At 47.9% G+C, this 19,572-nt stretch overlaps 1 protein-coding gene across 1 annotated transcript; it reads right to left on the reverse strand.

Moving 5' to 3' along the window:
• Positions 1-870: 870 nt before the first annotated feature.
• FGF17 (fibroblast growth factor 17) lies at positions 871-17,648 on the reverse strand. Its single transcript, XM_034759409.1, has 5 exons — positions 17,614-17,648; positions 17,430-17,466; positions 8,871-9,048; positions 3,481-3,587; positions 871-1,569 (listed from the first exon to the last, which is right to left on the reverse strand). Exons 1-5 carry the CDS (start codon positions 17,646-17,648, stop codon positions 1,273-1,275), a joined length of 654 nt encoding a protein of 217 aa, XP_034615300.1. The 3' UTR covers positions 871-1,272.
• Between the last annotated feature and the right edge of the window lie 1,924 nt (positions 17,649-19,572).

The raw sequence follows: 19,572 nt of genomic DNA on the forward strand, positions 1-19,572 counted from the left end.
AGATAATCTACCTCCTAGGATGATGGAAGAATTCTTCCACCGACTTAGCCACATCTACACTGAGGGCTAGATTGGCTTAACTACAGTGCTCAGGGGTGCAAATATTTTCATCCCCCTGAGTGACGTAGATGGGTCGATCTAAATTTTACTTATAGACCAGGCCTTAGTCTCTCTGTGTCTCCGTTCCCCCTCTGTACAAAGGGGATAATAGCACTGCCTTGATTTCCAGGAGTATTGCGAGGATAAATATATTACAGATTGTGAGGGGCTACAGTAATGGGGCCAGCTAAGTACCATAGACAGACATCTACCTCCCCTCTGGGAAGGCAGAATGATCTGAACCCTTCTGCTGCTCTACAGGCTTCCAAGTCACTTGGATTTGTTGGCCCTGGGACCCTTGCAGACAGTCTCCTGCATATCAGCTGTCTGTTCGCTAGATACATCCATGCACACTGGAGAAAAAAGTCCGGCTAGTTCATCCCTATCCCAAGGCAGGATTCTTCCCTACAGTCCAGTTGACAGTCTTGTTCCACTGCGTCCACATGGGGAGACTGTCCCACAGTCTAAAAGATCGCACCAGTCAGAAGTTTTGAGTTTAGCCCGTGTAGCGGAATAAAAAATCCCAACCAGCTGCCAGGATTGGTCCCACAGGAACTTGGCTGTCAGGGTGGAGTGAGCACCTTTGATGCTGAGAACAGGGTCAGAAGGAGACCAAAACCAGTTGCTGTCTGCTTCCCTCCCAGCAGGGGTCGCTGTACCGAAGGGCAGGCAAAGCAATGGGTGTTTGAATCTTGGGGGTCGTTACAGGGGTGCTCTAGAACAAAGGGAAATCCTGCCTGGGATTACATCTATATACAAAAAATAACCCCCCAAACCTGATCCTTGCTCCTTGAGTCAATATTTCTTTGTGCCTAAGAGAATCAAAGTATAAAAATAGAGCATCTTTGTAAAAAAAAATATGGGGAGTGGCAGGGTGCTGGGGGGCACAGTCCTATGTACAGCTGGGGCAATGGGTGTGCGTGGGTATGGGTGTGTTTGGAGGGCAGGACGCACAGCAATGTGCAGCATGGCGTAGTGGTGGGCACCGGGCGTGCAAGTGACACACAGACCTAGGTATGGAATGGGGGGAGCAGAGTGGATCTGTGTGCGGGAGGCAGATGGCCCGGCCCTACATACAGCATGGGGCAGCAGCCTGGGTCTGTGTGTGGGGCGGGCAGACGGCCCGGCCCTCCACACAGCAGGGGTGAGTGGCACTATCCAAAACACAGGGCCCTACGTGCGGGGCCGCGGGGTACGGGTGCGCTTCGTCCGGCGCGTCGGGGAGGAGGACCCCACAAACTCAAACTGCTTCTGCCGCTCGGCGTTGTTGGGGAAGGGCAGCTGGCCGCGGTAGAGGCGCTTGATGAAGTGTGCCTCCCGCTGGTTCTGGCGGCTCTTGGTGGCTTTCCGAGGGCGGCCCTTGCGCGTGAAGGCCATGTACCAGCCCTCATGGCGGGCATTCTGGAAGGCTGTGTAGTTGTTCTCCAGAACGATCTCAGTGAAGATGCAGTCTTTGCTCTTGCCATTGGGCTGGATGGAAGGAAGGGAGAGAGAGTGGGTTAATCCAGCAGGGAAAGGATTAAGTGTTGTTAGGCTGGGTCTGATCCTGGGCCACTGGTTTTGCCATTGGACTTCGTGGGAGCAGAATCAAGGCCTGGGAGGATCTAGTGCCAATAGAAGGTGCCGGGTTGCCAGACCTCATGGAAGCCGGGCAGGCTTCCCAGGCCCCTGCCAGGCAGGGAACCCCACTGCTCAGGGGTAAGAGGGGAGTCCAGTCTCTCTGTCCCATTCAGTCCTTGGCTGCTGTTCTGGGGCTCCCAACAAGGGGGCTGTATAATGCTAATCGGGGAGGGGGGGGTGCTTTCTGGGATCCAGTGGGAACTGGACCAAGACTCACCAGATTCATAGAATCATTGGGCTGGAAGGAACTTGAGAGGTCATCCAGTCCAGCCCCCTATCTGAGGCAGGACCAAGCAAACCTAGACCATTCCTCTGACCTGCTGTTAAAAGCCTCCAATGACAGGGATTCCACAACCTCCCTTGGTAAACTGTTCCAGAGCTTAACTACCCTTACGTTAGAAAGTTTTTCCTAATATCTAACCTACATCTCCCCTGCTGCAGATTAAGCCCATTGCTTCTTGTCCCACCTTCAGTAGACATGTAGAACAACTCATTCAGGGCACCCAGGCCACCAACCAGGGATGGCTTATAACCCCTGCCAGCCAGAGCTGGACTGGAACTGATGTCTCTGAGGTGTCAAATCCTCTGCTCCCTTTTCAATCCCATCAGTCATTCAGTCCCCCTTTGACTTGCAGTTTTGCTCAGACAGCTACTTGAGGTAGATCTCCCACTCCACATATCATCTCAGGGCAGAGCTTCTGTTTTCTCCTCAGCATGATGGAACAATCAAAGAACAACCAGACCCAGAGTATCCATCCTGCTGATGTGGGGCTTTGAGAGTTTACTCAGGGCTCTCTGGAAATAGCACGAACATCAATAAAGCTCCCTCCTGTAGCTCGCTATGGAATCCCAGGGCCTTCATTTAAGGAGCTTCCAATTAACGAGGAGACAATATGATGCAGTGGGAGAGCACCCTATGGTCTTTCTATCTCACTGTAATGCTTATCTGAGCTAACCAGGACTCCAGCAGCATGAACTTCCCCACAGCAGGGCCCTGTCCATGCCAGCCAGGTCTCCAGCAGAATGAGAATGACCCTTGGTAGTGCCTGGGCCTCTGATGCCTAAAGTTTCCAATCACCTGTTCCAAAGTGGAAAGAAAAGTGTCTGAGGAAGCATCCAGATGGGGCAGCAATGGAGCAGCGTGCATCTACGGATCAGTGCAGAGGCGCTACTGTGTGTGCAGGGAAGGGCTGATTTCCTGCAGCACTGATGAGACCTGCAGGACCAAGCATGACTTGCCTGTTAGTGCACTTCCTTGGCACAGCCTGCAGGGCGACTGCAAGAGCACAGCTGGAGTGAACCGGCTCCACAGCTGGAGTGAGCCAGCTTAGCTGCATTGACTTTAATGGAGCTATTCTGACTGACACCTGCTGAAGTTCCAGCCCATTGTTTTTATACAGCTCCTACAAAACAGCAGCGGGGGCTTGCCAGGTTCTGTCTTCTCGGAGATGGATCCCGATAAAGAAGAGAGATGTTATAGATTCAGGCATTTTGGAGGCCAGAAGAGACCCTTAGATTATCTAGTCTGACCCCTTGTAGATCACATTTATTTCACCCCATTACCCAGGTACTGGGCTCAGTCACTTGTGTTTGGCTAAAGCATCTCATCCAGAAAGGCATCCAATCTTGATCTGAAGACATCAAGAAATGGAGACACAACCACTTCCCCTGGCAGCGTCCCAACACTTTATAAAGTTTGAAGGCCATGTTCCTTGACCGGGGGTGGGGCGGGGCGTGGGGGTGCCCCTGGCTGTGACTCACTTTTCCAATGAGCTTCCCCCTCTTGCTCATGCAGATGTATTTCTCGCTCTCGGCTCCTTTGATGCGCACACGGCTCCCAAAGGTGTCTGTCTCCACGATCAGCTTTGCTGCAAGGATGAGAGAAAGAGAGAGAAGGAGAAAACAAAACAAAACAAAGCTCCTTCCACCAATGCTAGAGTGAATGATGGCCAGTCTGTGTGCCGGGGGTCAGTGTGTGCGCTCAGGCCCATGCAGAGATCCAGAGGAGCATAGGGAGTGCGTTAAAAACAAATGCCACCAAACGGCACATACAGACTGCGCTACCAGCAGTTATATGATCTCGGCTCTAGAGGACAGATAACCCAGTGGTTAGGGCACCTGGCTAGTACTTCTTTGCCCTACCAGAAACTCCCCAGGTGACGTTGGGCAAGATACACAGGGCACATCTACACTTGGAGCTGCAGTAGGATTCCCAGCTGAAGGAGATGGACCTCAGGGTGCATGCTAACAATAAAGTTTAGCTGCTGCAGTGGAGGGGCTAACAGCTCTGCGTTTGCACACCTCTCAAACAACAGGCATGCAGCTAGGGCACGTAGGTCTCCTTGAGCTGGAGATTAGTGTCAAAGTGTAGGCACACCCTCACTTGCTGTGTGCCTCAGGTCCCCATTGTACCAGGAGTATAACAGCAGTGCCCAGCCTCAGAGGGGGGATGTGGGGACAAATCTCATTGAATGGTCACAGCACATGGTGCTTTCCACTCCCCAGCTAATGGGGCTGTGATACAGAAATAGGAATTAGAGAGTAACCCAGCAGGAAAGCTGCCAGAGGGGATGGCTGGAGTGTCTAAGCCTTTGGTTTGCAGTTCTGTCCTTACGTCTCCAGCAATCCACCACCCCTTTCATCTGAGAAGCAAATGGAAGCACATACCCAGCACAGATAACTTGCCCACTTACCTCAAGGATCTATGACAGGGGTTCTCAAACTGGGGGTCGGGACCCCTCAGGGGGTCACAAGGTTATGGGGGGGTCGCGAGCTGTCAACCTCCATCCCCAAACCTGCTTTGCCTCCAGCACTTATAATGGGGTTAAATATGTAAAAAAGTGGTTTTAATTTATAAGGGGGGGTTCGCACACAGAGGATTGCTGTGTGAAAGGGGTCCCAGTACAAAATTTTGAGAATCACTGATCTATGAGGACAGGGTGAAAGCCAAGTCTGCAGCCAGGACTGCTGCTTTGATCAAATCAGGAAATAAAGGAGATACCTATTTACAAGAAGCAGCACAGTCTAGCAGCTAAGGTATTGGCTTAGGAGTTGGGGATCCAGGGTCAACTCCTGGCCCAAGTGTATGTCTTTGGGCAAGTAACTTCTTTCTCTATTTCCCTTCCCACCCGTTGTGTGCTATAGTGTAAGCTGTTAGGGGCAAGGACAGAAGTAATAGTAATTATAATATTACAATTAAGCAATTCTGCTTTTGTCCCAGGTAACAATGAACAAACCCTTCACATGGGCATGTGATGAAAAATGGCCACTGCCAGTATTCAATATCATCAAAACACACAGTAAAGAAAAGGTTAAAGTTGCACAAAGCATGGGACTGTGCACAGTACCATTGCACACTGTATGTGTTTTGCTGTGTTAGTCTCTTGACCAGTCAGTCAAGGGTTAATTGTCTATGAGTCCATTCCACATTCTTTAATTAGAACACCTGGGGTCTGATGTGTTCGTATGGCCTAGAACCCTCTGTGAACAGACAAAAATACCTATATCTTGCAACCAAGGATCTAGCCTGCACCTGTGTTTAATTAACGATAGCCTGCCTCTGTGTTTGTTTAATTAATCTGGAGAAAGATCTGGAATATGCAAGGCAGTAGTACCTGGAGCTGGTGAGTTGAGCTATTTTCACTTCCAGGCTGCTTAGAACAGCCTTTCTTTTTTTAATAGAAATTAAGTATTTTTATTAAGGAAATTCAGGGGCATCTTTGGGATTCTTTAACACATGACAATTTCTAAAGCCTAATGCCAGAGCAATGGGGAATAGCAGATTTCAGTAGCAAAATAGCCAGTGAGCAAGTATAATTTACTGCAGGAGAGCTTCAGCTTCTGCAAAACATAATGTTGAAATTCAGCCCTGTACAGAGGGCCAGAATAAGCCTATGTACCACTTAGTAGTAGTATTACTGTAGTGCTTAGGAGCTCCAGTCATGGAGCGGAACCCTTTGTGCCAGGTGCTGTATAAGGATTAACTCGCAAGATGAGACTCTCAGCTTTTCATTTAAAAAAAAAAAAAAATTCTAGCCCTCCTGGCTATAGGGAAAAGCTTGAAAACATGACCTGTGTGCATCCTAAAGCCTCAGAAATATTTAAAAAAACAAACAAACAAACATGATTTTTAAGCCAATCTCATTATTTTTGGAGGGCCCGAGAAGCACCACCCTCCAAAATTTGGGATGCTTTTTTAATTTTTGAACCCTTTGGGGGTGGGAATTATTTACAAATGCTTGAGGGGTGGGCACACTGCACTTAGACCCTCAAAAAGGGTCTTAAGTGGGACTCAAGCGGTGCATAGTTTCAGGGTTAGGCCCTCTGCAGAGGGGTGAATTTCAGCCTAAGAAAACCCCAGACTATTGTCCCTAGCCATAAAAACTCAGTTGTGCTGCTTGCCTTTGCAGGTGCCTTTCCCTCCAGGTATGGGTTACAGTGATGGGAACTGTACCGTTAGAGATGTGCAGGGCAGTGAACATGGCCCAGTTAAGTGATAAAACAACTAGATCTCTTAGGTTCTGGGACCCACCAGTTTTGTATTCAGGGATCTTGGCTTTCATCCCCCTTCCCATGTAAAATCCACATGGGCAGAACAACCATGGGGATCAACTGGCCACGAATAAATTCAGGCTGGAAATTAGCAGGTTTCTAATCAGAGGAGTGAGGTTCTGGACCAGCCTCCCAACAGGAGTAGTCAGGGTCAGGAACCTAACTGGGTTGGAGCTTGATACATTTATGAATAGGATTATACAATGGAATGGCATGGGATGACCCATGAGGTCCCTTCCCATCCTATGTCCCTATGACCAATTCTCTATTTGTTCCAATTACTGATGGGGTCCCTAGCCAAAATCTCCCCCTCTGAACGCCCCTGCCCTTAAGAGGGGTCAAAATCCTAATCTAAATTTTTGCGCCGTTAGCCCGTCTCTGGTTACAACCTCTAAGGAAAAGCCTCTATCCACACTTGGATGAGTAACAGAATCTAATTCTAATGCAGCAAAACATTATGCCTGCCTCCTAGCGCTAGCCTGCCTGTTACAGCTGCTCAATCAAGCGAATTAGGGGAGCCATAGTTTTGCTTGGATGATGGGGAGTATGGACCGAATCCTGCTCTCAGTTACATGGATGAAACTCCCTTGACTTAAGTGGTGTTGGCTCCAGGTATAAAGACCACAATCCAGCTCCTAGAGGAGCTAATGGGCCACTGACTTTAACAGGAGTTGGACTGATTCCTAAGCAAGTGCAGAAATTGGCACATGGTGCATAAGATCCATCGGAAGCTCACACCAAGGTTTCATTGCAAATTCTCTTATCCGCTGCTCTCCAGGGGGAAAACATTCACCTTTTTGTTTATAATGAGACCGTTTCAATCAAATGGAACAATTGTTTTTAGCACCTCTCCTTGATTTGGCTACAGCTGTCCTGCCACCAGCTTTTTGATCAAGCCTTATTGTCATGTTTAACTGATCTTGAACAATTCCTCAATAAACAGAAGAATTCCCCCCTTCTGGAATAAGTTTTAATCATTATGCTTTGGAGTGTTCTTTTTATCTGCTGGCTTTTGAAAAAACATCCTTTGAAAACCATTAATATCTCTGTCAATCCTTAAAATAATTTAAAACCCCCCAAAACAAATGGACCTGCTAGGTACTTTTTGTAACCCTGAATCTTTAAATCTTCATTTGATGTTCAGAACAAACTGTAACCATCCTATTTTGTATTCTAACAGACTATCAATATGGTCTGATTCCTGCTCCCACTGAAGTGGAAGGGAGCAGGACCTAGGTGTATTTTTAAATCCAGTTAAAGCTTTTCTCTTTGATTTAAGCTGGTAGTTGAAGACAATGTATTAATCTTCCAGTTGCCAGCATGTGCATAACTGAAGTCCAAACAAGATCTCAGAGCCATGACTTTCAGATCAGATTTAGGTTTAACCCACAAATAAACTGATCAGAATATAAATTGAACAAGAGTTGCATGTAACTTCACCCTAGGAGAATCTGGGACTATTGTCCCTAAAGTAGTGCTGGATTGTTACCATAACAAGCCATTGTACGTTTGAAGCATCATAGTCTCTGATGATAGTCAGGACTTTGCCTTTACGAGAGAGATTTCCACACAGGGAAATATAAACAACAATCCATACATTTTGCTGGATTCTCACATGAAAGATGAAATCCTCAAGTCAAAGGGACACTTGACTACAATGGGGTCAAGATTTCACCCAGCAATTCAGTCCCAAACATGCTAGGGATGGACTGGAGTGGCTTTAGCAAGCCTGTTTTGTATATTAGACCAGAATACCTTTTAAAATGCTAGCCATAGGTTCCTTGATATTCTCAATTGCCAGGAAGTCGTCTTTCGGTTTCTAATACATACCAGTCTTCAGCTGGTTGCATTGTCAGTGAAGCTGTGGCTATGAAACTGGAAAGTCTCCTGGTCTCTGTCTCTTCCTTGAGGATATATATGAAAGCAACCCTTGTGACCCTTCTTACCCCGTACCAGGGATGCTAGTTATCTGTCTCAGTCAAGTGTCTCAAAGCGCTCCCAGGGATGGGGGCAGTACCATTATCCCTGCTTTACAGACAGAGAAACTGAGGCATGGAGCAGGGATGTGGCACAGTGATTCACAGGCAATGGTGGGACTAAAACCTGGGAGTCACGACTCCGGGCATCCCTGTTTTAGACACTAGGTCTCATTCCCTTCCTGAACTGGGAACAGTCCTAATGCCCAGCCCAACCCTGCTCTTAAACACTAAATCCCATTCCCTTCCCTGAGCTGGTAATAGAACCCAGCAGGTGTATAGTCCCCTATTGTGATAGCACCTAGGAGCCCCAGATATGGATCAAAGCCCCGGTGTCCTACATGCCGCACAGGCATAGAACAAAGAGGCGGTCCGTGCCCCAAGGAGTTCACAATCTAACCCAAGCAGTGTGACTCATCCCTGTGTTGGCACTGGCCTCTCTGACCAGGTTCCAGATGTGAAATCTCTGCAGGGCCGACAACCATTTCCAGATGTGGCTGATATAGCCACATGGTAATCGCTCAGAATTAAAGTGCATTCCCCACCAGCTGGTCTCTTTCCATCACAGATGGCTGAGATCTGGCCATATGATCTGGCGGGATGGGGGCATCTCTAGCTCCTTACCGAATTTGTTGCCATCCTCTGCCGTGGCGGTGATCCTTTTGCCGTTCACCTGGACATGCTTGCCACTGGTCCGGCTGTAGAGCTGGTACTCCCTGATCTGCCTTCGGCTCAGCTGGTCTGTCATGGCGCCCTGGTCCCTCACGTACTGGTTAAAATTAGGAGACGGTTGATTCTCCCCCTTTGTTTACAAAGGGAAAAATAAAATCAATTTGTTTGGGACAGCCCCACAGACATGGCGAGGATATGGAGTCGGGAGCCATCACTGGGCCATCCTGGGCAGGAGAGCTCATGCAGGGTGGTGGGATGGGGTCTGAGACCCTGAGGAGCATGCCAAGGAGGTGGCTGGGATATAGTCAGGAACCAACAAAGGGACGTCCTGGTCAGGAGACCTAGAGGACAGGGGATGGAGCTTGGTACTCTGGAGAGGAGGTCACATACGTGATGGAACCTAGCTTGAAATTAGAGGCATCCCAGGCCGGAGTCCTCATGCAGTTTCATTGCATTTCATGCAAACTTGTGTATACATTTTAGATTCCAGGACATCCTGGGGGGCAGAGATGGGATATGGAGCTTTTCATCTCCATTCCAAATAGACAGTGACCAAAGCCATTGCTGCCTGATGGCCGTTAGCTGGCCTAGGTGAGATGAGTCTCAGTCCAGTGCCCATAACACCTGCCACCACAGATGCAACTAGCTGGCAGGCTCAACAGAGGACTGAATGGGGCTTGGAGACCAGCTCCCCTCAGACTAGTAGAGGTCCTGGATCAAGGGGTGAGAGGGTGGGTGGGTGGATCAAGGGATGAGAGGCTGTGTGTGTATGTAAAAATTTGCACTGCTGCTCCCCATCCTGCTCCTTTTCTGGGGATACACAGATGGCTACCTTCTAAGAAGGGATAATCTGGTGCCTTTCTCTAGTAACATACCTACCTAACCAAGACCCACCCACGTCTCCTGGAAACTCAGAGACCCATCCTGTTTCTCTTATTTCTTTGTTACTTGGGATTGTTACGAGTCATAGGCTCCTATTACCCACAAAGTCCTAGTCCTCTGGGACAGCAAAATTGATTGCTAAAGGGAAGACGATTCTCTCTCTCTCTCTCTCTCTCTCTAGAAATATATCCATCCATCCATCCACTATAACCCTCTCTCTACTGGTTCGGCAGTCTCTCCATATGTTATATGTAATATTACTCTCTATCAGATATAAATATCTGCTTATCTAATATAACCTTCTATCTTCCATATATAACCATCATCCATATGTCCACTATAACTCTATTATTTATTTATTTATTTATTTACTTGTATTATTGTAGCACATAGGAACCCCAGTCCTGGAGCAGGACCCCATTGTGCTAGGTGCTGTACCAACATTGAACAAAAAGACAATCCCTGCCCTAAAGAGCTTCCAATCTAAATCTCTATCTATTCCATCATCCTGGCATCTGGCCACCTTGTGAATGTGATTCTTCAAACCCAGGACTTGTTAGCGGAGCTGGGGAGAAAGTAGAACAGATGAAGTAGTAAAGGTGTCCCCCTTTCTCTCTCCCCCCTCCCCCAATTCTCATTGTCGTTAGTAACAACAGAACAAGAGCAAAATACGGACCGTGGGAAAGAAGCTGAAATCTTCCCAAAGAATGAGTCCTCCACGGCCCTATGAAGTTATCATGACTGTGATCATAGAATAAAGGATTGGGTTGTCCTGTCCCTGCTGTATTGTCGGGGGCCCTGACAGCAAAGACCCGAGAGTAATGCGTATTCGAGGGTCTTCCTGGAAGATCATGCCCATGCAAACTGCAGGCATGTGTCACAGAGAACGCTACTTCCACAACCTCACTGTGCCATCAGCACACAAAGCCTGTTGCTGCATGTCTCACACATTTCTCTACGTGCCTCAGGACCCTTGCTGGGAGCCAGGCTCATCCTCAATAGTGACAAATACTAGAAAAGAGGGGCTGGAAATCAGCGAATGGCAAGTCAGCTGTAGCACTCAAAGTCTATGGCCAACACTCCGGATCCACGTTAGCCAAACCTGAATTAGAGGGGCCTGCTGATGTGCTGGCACCACCACTGTTGCTGAGGGGTGCCAACGCTCATGCCAGAAGCGAAGGGCAAACCACTGCTGGCTCTAGGTTCCAGAACCCCAGTGCAACCAGAGCCTCCCAGCTGCTCCCTGGATCCTACTGCAACATAGAACCTCCCAGCTGTCCCCGGAACCACAGTGCAACCCAGAGCCTCCCAGGTGCCTCCAGGATCCCAAAGCAGATGTTATAGCAGAGTCTCAGAGAGCGAAGGACCAATAGTATTACTGCCTGTTGTTTGAGCCACTGATGACCTAGGGTCAAAGAGTTTAAGGCCAGAAGAGACGACAAGACTATCTAGTTTGACATCCTGTATATCGCAGGCCACCAGCACCACCCAGCACCAGCACACTAAACCCAACAACTGAAACTCGACCAAAGTATGACAGCCCGCCGGAGACTAGACTGTGATGTGCCACAGGCAGAGAACAGGAGGGATCGAGGTGCACCAGTGTCTGATGGAGGGAAATGGTTAAGTGAGAGAGACCCAGATAACCCTGGTAAGGGACCTGCACCCGCATGCTGAAGAGGAAGGCAAATGCCCCTGCCCGAGGTCACTGCCAATCTTCCTTCCGGACCTCACATCTGGCAATCAGTGAGCATGTGAGTAAGAACCAGCCAGCCAAGCACCTGGGAGAGAGAATGCTCGGTGCCATCTCAGAGCCCTGGTCCTCCCGTCTACTGTCCCATCTCCAGCTGTGGCCATCCCTGATGCTACAGAGGAAGGAGATTAACAATAAAAAAAAAAAAAAAAACAGAAAGAATTGGGAGGGGGAAATCCCTTCCTGACCCCTGCAGGCAGCTGGCTGAAACCCTGAAGCATGAACTTTTAGGAACATAAGACATAAACCGGAAGTGAGCCCCAGGTCCCTGAGTCCTGCCCCTATCATAAGCAATCATGTCATATAATTGTTCACAAGAACCACCGGCTGGGAGGGACAGAAATGCTAAAGAACATCAAGGCTTCAAAACCCAGGCTAAAAACAAAACCTACACTACCCTGAGTGAGACAGGCTCTCTCTCGTATATAGGGGAAGGGGGCTTTTTCTTAGCCAGCCCCTACAAATCACAGTATGGTAAAACAGCTAAACAGTAAACACCCCTGCTTCCGCCCTTCCCTGCCAGCCATGAGACAGGCTGAGCGGAACTGAGAACTGAATATGGTTCCTAATGCACAGTGACTCACCAGTAGCAAATGGTAGGTTACTCTTGGGAAAGTCATTCTACTCTTTGACTCAGCTAACGATGGACAGAATCCCACTCTGGTACATGTACATGAACTCAAGTGTTGAACCCACAGTGGGGGCTCAGAGCTGGAAGCTCCATGTATGTGTGAGGAGCAACTAGTAGGGTGACCAGATGCCCTGACTTTCAGTATCAGGACCACAAAGCTCAACATGAAACTTGGGTCGAAACCATTGGTCTCCTGTTCAAACAACAGGAGGCTGCTGCGTGTTTCAAACAGGATCAACTCAATGCCATACAAAAGCAACAGTGGGTACTAATTCTTGCTTTTTACAGATTCAGACTAACACGGCTACCCCTCTGATACTCAATGCCATACACCGGCCCGAGTTTGCTCCAAACCAGGCCTGAAATGCCTTGAAAGTTTCCTAAACTTTAACAAACATGACAACAAACCAAATCTTTCTACCAATGCAGGAAACCAAAGAAGACTGATGTGTTAGTGGATCTATGTGCAACCATTATGTGCTGTAACCCTCCCAACATGCATGTGTGTCAAAGTATATTGACCGAATTCCCCCCTCTCCTCCTCAAAGATACACTAAAAGAAAAGGGCCAAATTCTGCTCCCCACTGGCCAGGGGCTACTATAGATTCTGATGATGTAAGAGCAGAATCTAGAGCTCAGCCTTTCAGATTTACACTGGCATAACTCCATTAACTTCAATGGCATTACTCCTGATTTCCACCAGCGTAACTGACAGCAGAATCAGCCTGGAGTGGTTCAGCGCACTCCGAAAGGCTACTAAATAAAGTGTGTATTGTACCCAAACAGGCTTTGTGACTTATGCTAATGCCCTAGCAGAAACACATGCTCCCCAACAGAAGAGTTATTGTATGGTAAATACCAGCTAATTACTACAGACATGCTGGTTGACTACAATGCTGATAATCCTCAATCCCTATGACGATACAGAGCTATCACGGAGCAGTTAAACTTCAATCAATGTCTTTAACTATGCATTTTATTGGTATGAGAAGGCTTCATTTAATCTCTATGCAAGTGGAGTAGGAAGCCCTGATTTTAAGAGCTAAGACTGAGATTTTCAAAGCTCCTTAAGAGATTTGGCCACGCCATTCGGGTGGTCGAATTTTTTTAAATTTAAACTTTTGGGGGGGGGGAGTAAGAAATAGCTTTTCGACCAAAATACAAATGTTTGTGGAAACATTTTAGTTTGGTCAAAATTACTGAATTTTTCATTTTAAAACATAGAAACTGAAAAATACTTTTTTGTAAAAATATTCAGTTTTTTATTTAAAAAATGGGGTTTTTTTTGTTTTGATTGCAGCAAAATTTTTCAGAATAGAGTTTTCAAAACCTGAACTTTTTACCAACAGCAGAAAAAATTACCAACACTAGTCATCGAAAGCTGGACAAAATCTTTTTGTTGTTACTTGAAAACCAAAATATTTCTGTGAGGAAAATTAGGACAAAAATATTGAAATACTTGGATTTTTGAAACCGCTGTAGTCCACATTGCTTAGCCATCTTTAAAAATCTCAGCTAGAATGTAGCTCTTTAGCTTGTGCATGTCACATAAGTAAATCCATCCTCAGCTGTGTAATGTTGCTCCATTGCCTTCAATGGAACACCAGTGATTTACCCCAGCTGACTTCAGTGGGGCCAGGATTTCACCCAGCTATTACCATGGCAGAACTGAGATCTTAAAGACCTATTGCTAAATAGTGCAACCCTGCTCCCATTCCGGTCACTGAGCATTTTGCCATTGACTTCAGGTGAAGCAGGATCAGGCCCTGTCTATGGACCACTTTAATCTGCCCCAAATTTCTCTGGGAATCTGAGTGCTGGTCAGAGATTATCTACAACACCAACTTCAGCTCATCAGACACATTCACAGAGCAGTGACACGTGCCACTGGGCTGGCTCAGAACTTCTTGCTGTAAAAGGAAAGGCAGCAATGGGGTTCTGGTTTGTGACCAGGTCTCCCACAGTACTACACATAATAAATAAAATAAAAACTGGTAACTTAAACACAGATTGGCTCTCCCTGTATTAATAGCTTCTCTACAGTAAATCCGCATGCTAGGGTATGTTTCGTAGACCTACTTGTGACATTATTACCAGATTTTTCAGACAGGCTCAGAACGCACCATCAGGCCCAGATTTTCCAAAAAGCTCAGATTCCATTACGTGCTGAGCAGTTTTGCAAATCTGGCCATAAGTGGGAGCTATCCTCTATTATTTTATATTATGCTCACACTTTCTATCAGGGTTCTAGTTATAAATAGTTAATAGATGGTTAATAGATGCTTTAATAAATGGTTTTTCAGAGTCCAACAGGATGACAGGTTGCTTATAACCATGGCTTACAACCGTCTATAACACTTTCTACTGATGTGCTTATAAACATCAATGCTGTAGGCTGCTCTGTACATGATTGTAACAGCTGTTAATTATGTATTAATCCTTTATAAACCATTTCTGAATGGACCCTTAAAGTGTGACTATTATATTTATGGTGAGGCACAAAAGGCAGGACCTTCACAATGGACTCGATTGTACAACACTAACTCATACTTGTGCACCTTTAGACGAGCAGCCTCACTGACGTCCATGAGTGCTTGTGTGAGTGCTCACCAGCGTGAATGAGGGTGGCCCAACGAGCCCTCTGTAGGATGAGACCAACAGAGTCTAAGAAGAGACTAGTGATGTTGGATGCCTCCATTTTTCAGTGCGCAACGTGAGACACTTTAAAGGGCTTTGATTTTCAGATGATGGGTGCTCAGCACGGTCTGGAAATCAGAAGCCTTTAAGGTTTCCCAAGCAGGGCACCCAGAGTCACTTCTGAAGAGTTTTGTGTTGCACGGCCGTGATCAGGTGAATGGTTTAGTCCTGCCCAGGGGCCGAGCACTCACAGATCCTGTAAACTTCTATGGGGGTCTCAGGCACTCAGCACCTCCCAGGACCAGACCCTTTGGCAAAGAGGGCAATTGTCTCCTTTTAACTCAGGTTGGCTTCTGGAGCAGGGCTCTCCTGCGCCCTCCCCCCCACCTCCCAGCCTCAATTCAGCTGGGTCTCAACTCAACTGAGCTCCATAGGGGCTCTTTCTAGACTGGCCGCTGTCTGTCCCCATCCATCAGGACTCATAGCATCATGTTGGACCTGTGAACCCTGACAACGGGGGACTTGTGCGTTCCTCTGGGGGAGGAATGAATGCAGGGATGAAGCCAGGTAGAAATCCCCTCTCCGTGAGTTCCTGGAGCTGCTTCCTTTTAATTCATCCAAAATCCTCTTGCATTTATTTATTTATTTATTTTGGCTCTGCTTCATTCTCCCCTTGAGTGATCTTTCCCACCTTTTCCTTCAGCATTCAGCAGCCTCCGCTCATTTCAGATCACAGAGCAAAACCCCTCTCTCTCTCTCTCTCTTCCCCCCCCACCTCTTCCCCACCTCCCTCACAAAGGAGGACAGAGAGGGTCTAGCAAAGATCACAGCAAACATTATCTATGTGGAATCTTCACAGGTCTTTAGTGTGGCCGCTGGGGGGGATCGACCCCTTGCTGCTGCCAAAGGAACTGGTGATCAGCGGTCCCAGAGACAGCTGCTCATCACACAGGAGCTCAAGCATGGCTCTGGCCTTTGCCAGCTTGCCCCCCCTCTCGCCCCGCCTGCCATACACCCTCAGTGGGGGAAAGGCAAGCAGTTCAAGGGAAAGCCCCACACCACCTTTCACAGCGCCATCAAATGAGCCCCCCGCCCCCAAGGGGGCAATAAAACCAGGCCCAACACCATTGTGCTAATTTCTGCTCCACAACACGCTGCATCCCTGAGCCTTTTTGTGTGTGTGTGTGTGTGTGTGTTGGGGGGTGGGGTGGGGTGGGGAAGGGTCTAGGGTCTCACTTCCAGCAAGGATTCGCTTTAGAGGCTTTGGGGGTGTTTCTGTCCCCATCAAAGGCACCTCCATTCCCCTCTTGTTTTCAAAGGCATTTACCTTAAAAAGGTCCGGAGTGCATGTTAAGGAATCCAAGGCTGGCCTGTTAAAACGGTTTGGAGCCTAGCTGAGAGGGTGCTGGTATGGAACAGTGCCTTTTAATAGCCCTGGCTTTTATTGAGATCACAAAAAGGGACACTGCATCTTTAAAAGGAATGGGGGGTGGGGGGGTTAAACCCCAAGCCATGGCAAGCTGCTCTGACTTTGGATTTAAAACCAACGGGCCTGATTCTGCTCTCACATATCATGCTGGTGTAAATCAGAAGAAACTCCACTGAAGTGATTGGGACAGATCCCCAGCTGGTGTAAACTGGAATAGCGCCACTGAAATCAATGCTGATTTACACCAGCTGCAGATCTGGCCTGATGGAGTCACACTGGTATGAAACTGGTGTGAGAGGAGACTCAGGTCCCAAAAATCTCAACTTTGTATATTTCTGGACTGGAGCATTTCCCCTCAATGAGCAGTATTCTAACGAAATATACCGGGTTCCTATACAGCACAATGTACCCGTTATCTAGGGGTAAGGCCCAATCCCGTGAGCAGTTACACACAGGAGCAATCCCATTGACCGTAATTGTCTATTACATCTACTTCTAGATAGACACAATTTCATTTCTGAAACAGTTAAAATAATTAGTCTTACCTTCATGATTATCCAGTCCTACAATTGGTCCTGAACCTTCAAACATGCACATAAGTAATTTTACTCACCTGAGTAGTGCCATTTGAGTTCCTTGGGCAAGATTCTGCTCTCAGGCCAGTGCAACTGCACTGTCAGTACAGTTACTCCTGAGCGATGCTGGTCTGTGATTAGAATCTATCCCTTAGGTTTACTCATGTGAGTAAAGTTACCCATGTGCATAGGTATTTGCAAGAGAGAGAGCTCCTTAACTTTTAAAACTGTTCTATGTTTAATAACTTTAATAAAAATAAATCCGTATTGTCAGCATTAGCAAAACAGAATGCACAGGTAACATTTTGATTTTGGTTGAGAGTACAACATTAGCCAATTTATTTTCAAGCACCACACAAACTGATACATGCCACCTTTAGGATTAAAGCAGTGCACCACAGGGAAAAAAAAGCAATTACTCTGGTTTCCAAAAGAGCTTTGGGCACTTTGGGTTTGAATGCTATTGCAGCCCGGTGTCTTTAAACAATTTGGTTTTGTTGCAAAGAAAGAACTCCACAAGTAAATCGAAAAAAACGTAACCTGACTTTTTGCATTTGGAAGGGGGGGGTTGGTTAGTAAAACAGACAGTCTGTTGCAAACGTACCTGGGTTTGACAGGAGAGCATTAAGAGCTGGAAACATCTGTATTTGGAAACAAAAGAGAGAGAGAAAAAAATACACAGGGTTTTGTTTGGGGGTTATTCTGTCTACTACTAATACACTATTGATTAAACCTTGTTGCAAATAATTGGAACAAAGCTAGCTGTGAGGAAAGAAGAAAGCGCTTACATGGAAAGGTTTTGGAGGCTGACGTACTGCTGCATGTCGCTTGCCAAAAGGAAAAAAAAAGAGATAAATACATAAAATGAACTAAATCAGCTGAGTGCTCTCAAACTCTCCCAAAGCTGCAAAGATCTCTTAAAGCTGGCACATTCCTGGGGGTGAAGCTAAGGAGCGGTGTCCCCTCCTTTTTAGTCTGAAACCCCCAGTAACAGCAGGAAAGGAGATGTCAGAAAAAAACAACCCCACTTCTTGCACCTTTAAGACCACATGTGATCATAAAGTGCCTGGAACAAAAATTGATAGAGTGCATGGAGATGGCTGGAGCAGCGCATCCGTCTTCTTCCTTCCTTTCTTTTTTAATCTTTACCAGGGTCCTTGCCGTGCTTCAAGAACCTTCATAGCATCCAAGTTTGTTTCATCCATTTCCCCTTTCCTCCCCACCCCACCCTTCCCCAAAATAGAAACTTGCTGCTTTCCTCAGTTTATTCACTGGGTTGCATCCCTCCTGCAGCCTGGTAGCTGCGTCCTCCTACATGGGAAGGTGGCTCAAGGCAAGGTGCTCCCATCTGGGGAGGAGAAGACACTTCAGAGGCTCAGGCTCCAGTAAGTTCCAAGCTTGGATCCAACAGAGAGATTACGCGAGGGAGCAGGGGCTTGCTTGCAGGCTATTGCTAGCACTTCCCATGTGTCAGCCCTGAAAGCTTGGAAGAGTCTCTGCAGACAGGGGCAGAACCTTCCCTTCTGGCTTCCCTGCAAGTCATTCAGCAGCTGGAGAAGGAAGGAGGAACCTTACCTAGCAGGAGCCTGTGAGGGAGGAGAAAGGGGGTGGGGGAGGCAGCTTGGCAGAGCAGCTTGTTGTGTCCCCAAGTTGGAGAAACCAACCTCAGTTAACAGAAGTGGGGAGAGGGTGACTGACTCATCTGATCCCCCACTCCCAGCAGCACACACCTGGCATAGGAGGGGTATGCGCCTGTGGTAGTGGCTACCTGCTTCTTTTAACTTACAGCATTGGGGCATCTGTGCGGGAAAGCCACAAGCACTGGAGTTCAGCAGCTCAGCCGGGGCGCAGAGCGTGAGAGCTGGGGACAAGGGGGGCTTTTTGGCCAGAATCATACAATAGCATCAGGTGGCTGGTGACTTATGTCTTGCGGGGGAAAGAACACAGTTACTCCCCTCCCAGCCCGCATGCAGTGATGCCCCAGGAGGTTTGTGCCTCCCCTTGCTCAGATGAATGGCTAGCAACCCACTGCAGAGGGGGTCTCAGGTTCCCTGATTCCTTGCAGTGGGAGGTGATGGGCTAGCTTGCAGCTCTAGCTAGTGGCCCAACATGCTCCCAACCACAGGTGACCTTGGGCACTCTCCCACCCTGGCCCTGGGGTTGTGCCAAAGAAGAACCCTGGCACCTCTCAGTAGAAGTCAGGCTAAAACCTACATGGGGAGGAGGCTGACAGCAGACGGATGTGGGCCAATAGCCAATACTTTGTTTATCTGTGTCCAGAGCAGCGTTCTCCAGAGGCGATGGGGTTTGATACAGTGTGTCCATTTGGTATCACTGCATCAGGCCAAGTCAGTGGCCGCCTGCCATTTATTGTGAGAATCAAGCCACTGTGTACGCCTGGCAAGGGAAAGGTGAACTCCCTTCTCTCCACACTCCCTCCCTGGGAGCCCTTGCTGCCCCCACTCAACCCCCGGCCACGGACACTTTCCGCTCCCCTGGAATGTGGAGGCGGGGGATGGAGGCACTGAGCTGCCAATGTGTGGCTGGCGTAAGTGGCGTGTTCTGGAAGCAGAGATCATAGCAGAAGGGGGGACAATCTAGGAAACCAAGCCAGCGCCTGCCCAGGCCCTCTGCCATTGGAATTCGGTTGTCTCCCTCTGAATGCTCTCTGCCCACGCTACTGAGCCCAGGTGCTGGCCTGGGGTTTTGCCACACTCAGGCAGTGCTGAGAGGGACCTAGGAAGGAG

Source organism: Trachemys scripta, chromosome 2 (genome assembly GCF_013100865.1).
Source record: "Trachemys scripta elegans isolate TJP31775 chromosome 2, CAS_Tse_1.0, whole genome shotgun sequence".
NCBI lineage: Eukaryota > Metazoa > Chordata > Testudines > Emydidae > Trachemys > Trachemys scripta.